At 36.8% G+C, this 6,512-nt stretch overlaps 1 protein-coding gene across 1 annotated transcript; it reads left to right on the top strand.

Annotated features, from left to right (window-relative positions):
* The first annotated feature begins 507 nt into the window (after positions 1–507).
* Positions 508–5,348, top strand: LOC111024116 (uncharacterized). Its single transcript, XM_022301723.2, is given in 4 exon segments — positions 508–1,047; positions 2,336–3,683; positions 3,950–4,961; positions 4,963–5,348. Coding segments are annotated over 4 exon segments (2,907 nt in total). The 5' UTR covers positions 508–671; the 3' UTR covers positions 5,134–5,348.
* Positions 5,349–6,512: the final 1,164 nt, after the last annotated feature.

Here is a 6,512-nt window from a genome sequence, read left to right as displayed (position 1 = left end):
GATGTTGAGAAATGCATGAGAGGTTGAAACCAAATGAGGTTGTAGAGATTTTAGGAATTAATAACACTCATTGTGAAGCTGAAACTTTCAAAGCAGTTTGGCTAGTGCATTCTTCTAGTAAGTTGGAAATTCTAGTAAGTTGTTTTTCATTATTTTACTTTTCAAACTTTAATTGTATTAGATACTCTAAACACGACGTGATTGAAAATAGGTGGGTAAGTTGAACTTTTTTTCTTAGTACAACATGTGGATGAGGTTTCGAACTCATGACCTTTTGGTTAAAGAGATGTGTCAATTAGTGTTGAGTTATACTCGTTTTGGTGTAAGTTATTACTAAGTTATGCTCACGTTGGCGTAATTTATCTATTCTGGATTGAAATTCGTATATTTTATTGGGAAGGATTTCAAATCAGTTTTAAAAAAAAGCTTGGAAGAAAAGAAAAAAAGGTATATATTTTACAAGTATACCCTTATATATAATGAAAAAAACACCCAAGAACTCACAACTCTACCGTCTTTAAAAAAAAGAAAAAAAGGAAAAAAAAAACCCCCTTAAACCCTACTCCCTGTCCCTGCTTCTCACGTATTTGCCGCAGTGACACAGCCACCGCCACCGCCACCGCCACCGGCCAATACCTCCGTCGCTGCCGCCGCCTAAGCCCCTGTCTCCGATGAGGCTGTTCTCGTTGGGAACGTTCTCCATTTCCTCTGCTTCTTTTCCCCCACGCGCCCTCCTGCTCCACTTCTCTCAATTTTCTACTGCTTATTCTTCCACCAATTACTCTTTCCATTCCTCATCTTCTTCGAGACGGCGCGACGAAGAGTCTCGGAACGTGAAGGTTTCAGTCTGGTGGGACTTCGAGAACTGCAATGTACCCGTGGGCGCGAACGTCTTCAAAGCCGCACATTTGATTACTGCTGCTGTCAGGGCCAATGGCATCAAAGGTCCAGTTCATATTACTGCTTTTGGTGACATTTTTCAGCTTTCTAGAGCGAACCAGGAGGCACTCTCATCTACTGGGATTAGCCTTACCCACATTCCTCAAGGTTACTTCTCCAATCTAGTGATCTTTTGTCTTTCCCATTTCTTTTAATACCAAATTGTTGGTTCTGGAATAGAAATAATATGTTATGAAGTTATATTGAATAGATGAATCCTGAATTTGAATAGAGAATTGGATTTTGTTAAGTTCAGCTTTAGTTTTGGATTTCTATCAAATGAAATTGTTACCCTTTTTAATGTGCTAGAATGTTGGAACTAGTTTCTCATCTCAAATGTGTGGTAACCTATTCTTTTGTATGATCAAGATGTGCAACTATAGTTTTACTTAAAGATTTGCTTTATGCGTGGAAAACTATATTAGTATTGAATAGTTTGAGTATATAACGTTAAATATGTTGCCAAAGTTGTATCCTTTCATCAAAAGCAACATCTTAAAAGGCTTAAAACGGTCTCGAGGCAATATGAGGCATAGGGAAAGCATGAGAACGTAAAATCTTGCCTAATATTAGAGTTTTAAGGAATTTGTACAATTGTGGTTGGAGTAATATTTGTTGAAAAGTTCGTGGAACGATACAATCTTTAGGGGTGGAGAGAGATGAAGAGTTGGTTTGGGATCTGAATGTTTCTTTGTGGGGTTCTGTTTCGAAGCTATTTTGTAATTATCAGTTAGGCTTTATTCTTTTGGATTGGAAGCCTATAGGCAGGGTTCCTCCTTCTGGGCTTAGTATTTTCATTTATCTTAATGAAAAGTTTTGTTTCCAATAAAAGATATATATATATATATGGAATTAGAAAGGGGGGAAAAGGAGACTGAAAAGAAACCTATAATATTAGGGAAATAGAGGAGGAATATAGAAAAAATAGCAACAAAAACAGAGGAAAAATCTGAAAAAGAAGAAAAAAATAGATACAGAAAAGGAAAAAAAGAAAAGAAAAGAAAACAGAGTAGATAACTTAAGAGAAAAGGAATTTAGCTTTGCCCCCTGCCATTTTTTTTCTTGTTGAAGGAAATCTCTAGAGTTGTCTTTTAGTGACATCTTGTTCCTGTAAAATGTTAAATTAATGTGATTTTAACCTTAAACATTGCATCAGACGGTTCAAATATTCATAGCAATTATTTTTCTTGCCTTTTTGGTACTCTAAAACACATTGAATATTGGCAAATTCCACCTCTTAAAATCTGCTGCACAACTGTATATTCTGGCTGTAGCAAAATTTTTCAAAACTTTTTTAGGGGTTAATGATGCAATCTACTTGAAAATTTGTAATTTATTTGTTATTGGTATATATTTTAGATAATTCTCACCTCTTAGTAATATTTTTTCAATGTAGGTGGGAAAAACAGTGCTGATAGGTCTTTTCTTTTAGATCTTATGTATTGGGTTTCTCAAAATCCTCCACCAGCGCATATATTTCTAATCTCTGGTGACAGGGACTTTGCCAACACTTTACACCGCTTAAGAATGAACAATTACAATGTGTTGCTAGCAAGCCCTGCAAGTGCTCCCAGTGTTTTATGTAGTGCTGCAAGCATCATGTGGCATTGGAATACTTTGATTCGAGGGGAAAATCTAGTCGGGAAGCATTTGAATCAACCACCCGATGGTCCTTATGGTTCTTGGTATGGCCATTACAATGTTCCTCTCGAAGATCCATTTCGAATTAACGAGCAACCGTCTTCTTCACGAGTTGACGAGGTTTCTGAGCCCAGTTCAGATCCAAATGCGCACCCCATTTCAAAGACAGTCATTAAGCAAATACGTTGCATTATGAAATTGTATCCCAAAGGAATCCCCATTACAAAACTCCGCTCAGAATTGAGAATGAGTAATATATCTATCAAAAAGTTTGCGCAGTTTCTTTTGTCGGTGCCGCACATAAAGCTTCGAACAAATAGTGATGGCCAATGTATTGTGCGTCTTGCGACTCCAAGGGCCATAGAGCCATTCGAGTCGAGTAGAGGTATATCTGGTAATGACACTGAAGATCAGCAGCCTAATGTGATAGCAAAGTTAAACAATAATGGTTCCTCCATAGAAGGAACGAGTGTTCCTGAACAAAATGCCGAAGACAGACCAATGAAGGTGGAACAGTCTTCTGAATTGGGAATGTCTATTGGTGAAGCTATGGAAGCTAAACCATCAATAGTTGTAGAAGATTCGAAGCAGACTAGTAGAGTTGAAGGTGACAGTAATATGCCCTCTTCAATTGCACAACATTCTGAGGGCGAGTCAGGATTTTTCCGAAGAATATGGAAAAGGTTTTTAGGCAGTTATGAACACAATTCTTCTGAGAATGGAAGTCATTATATTTCTGGAAAATGTTCTACATCGGATGATGCTCCTAAGCCGAAAACTGAAGGAAAAAGTGTGAAGCCAATGACTCAAGATGTGAGTTTAGCTGATCGCGAGTTGCTTCAGAAAACAGCTATAGTTTCTAGTTTATATGACAATAAATCTAGTTCTAATCCAGGATTACTTGGTAGCATTAGAAAATTGTTCAATTTTTGGAGAAATGACACGAACAATGGCAAAGTCAGTGAGGAATGCTATGAACAGAACCCGTTAAGGACTCATTCTGGCAAACATTTACTTCTTTCCAGAAATTCTTTTTGGCAGGAGATGCAATCCTTTATGGAAACACCTAACGGAGTTGAGCTCGTTTCTCGGTCGAAAACCAGGTTCAACATTGTTTCGTTTTGTGTCTCCATATACTCTCTGTATTGTCAATATAACTATTGGGGTTCTGCTCATTATGGCTTGCCAAAATTTAAGTTTTTTAGGAGAAATTTTCAATCTCAAATGCGTGGTATAGATCAAGCTTATGAAATACTTGGTTTGGTTGTAATTAATTGCAGCCTTTATTCATATGATTGTTTTATGCCTGTGTATGATATTGTATAATTTACAATTTGTAATTCTGTTTTCTGCTCTGAACTTGCTTCAGGTTGGAGATGGCTCAAAATCTCCTTGAGGAAGGACCTTCAGCTCTTAAATCTCTGAGCAATAATGATCTCCTCGACTTTTTGGAACTCTTAATATCAGATAAGAAATGGGTCGAGGAATGCCCCTCTGAAACAAGTCCTTTTAAGCTCACTCTTCCGACTGCTGGTAAAAGCTCTTGCACGAAACCCGTGCACCATTCGAACGGGCTGACATCAATCTTTCTTAACAAAGGGTCAAAGCGCACCTTGCATGGACCACAAGAACATGATTCAGATTCAGATTCAGATAAGAAAAATGAAAACATTCCCCAAGTTGGAGTTTCTACAAGTATGACCGAAACCAAGCTTCTGGAGAGGACAAGAACTGAGATATTAGGCGATTGTCAAAAGCTAGTGGACGAGATCTTGAGCGAGCACCCAAAAGGATACAATATGGGGGGCTTTAAAAGACTGTTTGTCGAGAAGTACGGGTATCATCTTGATTTTCAGAAGCTTGGTTACCAAAAGTTGGCATCCTTGCTACAGATAATTCCTGGAGTGACAATAGCATCCACCAATATAGTTCCCACCAGTAAGGCCCCAAACGTTTCAAACCTGGAAACTGTTCTTCCCAGTGATCCGGAAAAGAAGTCGTCCCATGCTGCAGCAAACTCTGATAATGAATCATCTAACCCGCATAGAAAGGATGATGATTTTGAGTCGACGTGGGAAGAATTAGGTCCAGCCTGCACAAGTTGCAGCAGAAATGAAGAAGAATCGACGAGTAGTGAAGCGGTGGAAGCAACCAAGAAGCGACCAAATTTTGATTACAAACCTGTCGTTTCAGAGGATGAATTAACAGAATCTGATGGAGAGTCTTGTCCTACTACTACATGGAGATCAACAAACGAGGAAGAAAGCTCATTGTTACAAATCCTTGATTCTTGGTATAGCAGCAAGGAAGAAAATAGAAGGAAAGACGAGTTGGAAAATGCTAACGAGACGATCGATTGTTCGGAAAGTAGTTTGAAGCTTTTCTAGTTTATCTGCCAAAAGTGAAAGAAGTGCAGAAAGCTTTGGTAAAAAGCAAAGACACCAAAAGACCTATTCTTTTGTCTCAGACACGGATGAAAATGACAAGGAAAAGCTGATTGATGGAATTTTAGGTAGTTTAAAGAAACCGAGCCAGTCGCGAATGCATAACTGAATTGGTTCAGGTAGAGAAGATATGAGATACATTGATTCATTGAATTTTTTGAATGCTTGAAAGCTAACTTTAGATGCCTTAGATTTGAAGCTTACTTTAGTTATAGGGACCTTTTTTTCTTTTTTCTTTTTGCAGATGTATGTTAATATAAATTTTGATGTGTTGATTTTTTGCTGTCTTTCAAATAGCTCGTAGCTGTGTTTGTGTGTGATTTACGTTCTCATTTTGATTCGCTTTGAGGTGAAATCACTTGATATTTCTATTTCATTTGAGTCCAGTCAGTTCTTCCTGTTTCTTTGTTTTTAGTAGATCACATCTTCCTCGAAAAACACAGGTAAGGAATTTTAGTGTGATAAGAGCAGTTCATGAAGAATTTCAAAGTTATAAGATAACGGTCCAATATTTGTACAGGGCATAGAGCTCTGAATCTCGAATATTCCAACTTAGAAATTTTATTGTTATCTGCGGGGCTGCTTTTCAATCTCGACCATTGGTTCACTGTTCTGTTCCATCAACTTCTACTGAATCAAGAGGTTGGTAGCAGCAGGGATGGCAACGGGGCAGGGTCGGGGGGCCAACCCCATCCTGTCCCGTTGGAGATTTTCTCCATCCCCACCTCCGTGTCTCGAATTTTTTCTTTTAATTTTGTTTGTTTGAAAAGGAATTATTAATATTGTAGGGCTGTATTATTGGGCTTACCAGCACCAGAAAGAAAGAAAAAAAATAGTTAATGTTTGGAAGGATTGTTTTAAAAACTTATTTTTATAAATGTCCAAAGTGTTCCAATTTTACACTTTTAGATTTTGCAGGTTGGATTTTTTTTATAATATCGATTTTGTCCTTATTTATTGCATTTATATTTATTATTGTTAATTTTTTTTGTTGCAATCTAAAATATTTAAATTCCTGAGTTTTCATTCTGTACATGCCAAATCATGAATTAGTAACTACATCCAATCTCCAAAAAAATCGCAATTGTTTCGAATTTCTCTTTTTGGAATGGAATATTTACGGATTCCTTGGTAATCGAAACCCAAAGATCTATGAACCAGTCCATGTTTGACTAGCCAAGAAGACTGTTTTATCTACCCCATATTTTTTATTTTTATTTGTATAAGTATTTCCCATTTACAATGAAAAATTTATGAAGATTCATTTCTTTTGGAACAATCACAAACACTTTTTTGATTACGGATAGATTACGCATTCAATGTGTATTCCTGTTTTTTTTTGGTGAGAAAAAGTTCTTTGCTGCTTAATATTATCCGGATAGAATATATTTTATTTTATTATTATTATTATTATTTTCTTTTGTATCTTGGAATTTGGTATTTAATAATAGATATAAAATATATCCGGATTTAATCTTTAACTATTGA

This window comes from Momordica charantia, assembly GCF_013281855.1.
Source record: "Momordica charantia cultivar OHB3-1 chromosome 2 unlocalized genomic scaffold, Mcharantia_2.0 BLBB01000002.1, whole genome shotgun sequence".
Lineage (NCBI taxonomy): Eukaryota > Viridiplantae > Streptophyta > Magnoliopsida > Cucurbitales > Cucurbitaceae > Momordica > Momordica charantia.
This window is presented reverse-complemented; position numbering and strand designations above follow the sequence as displayed.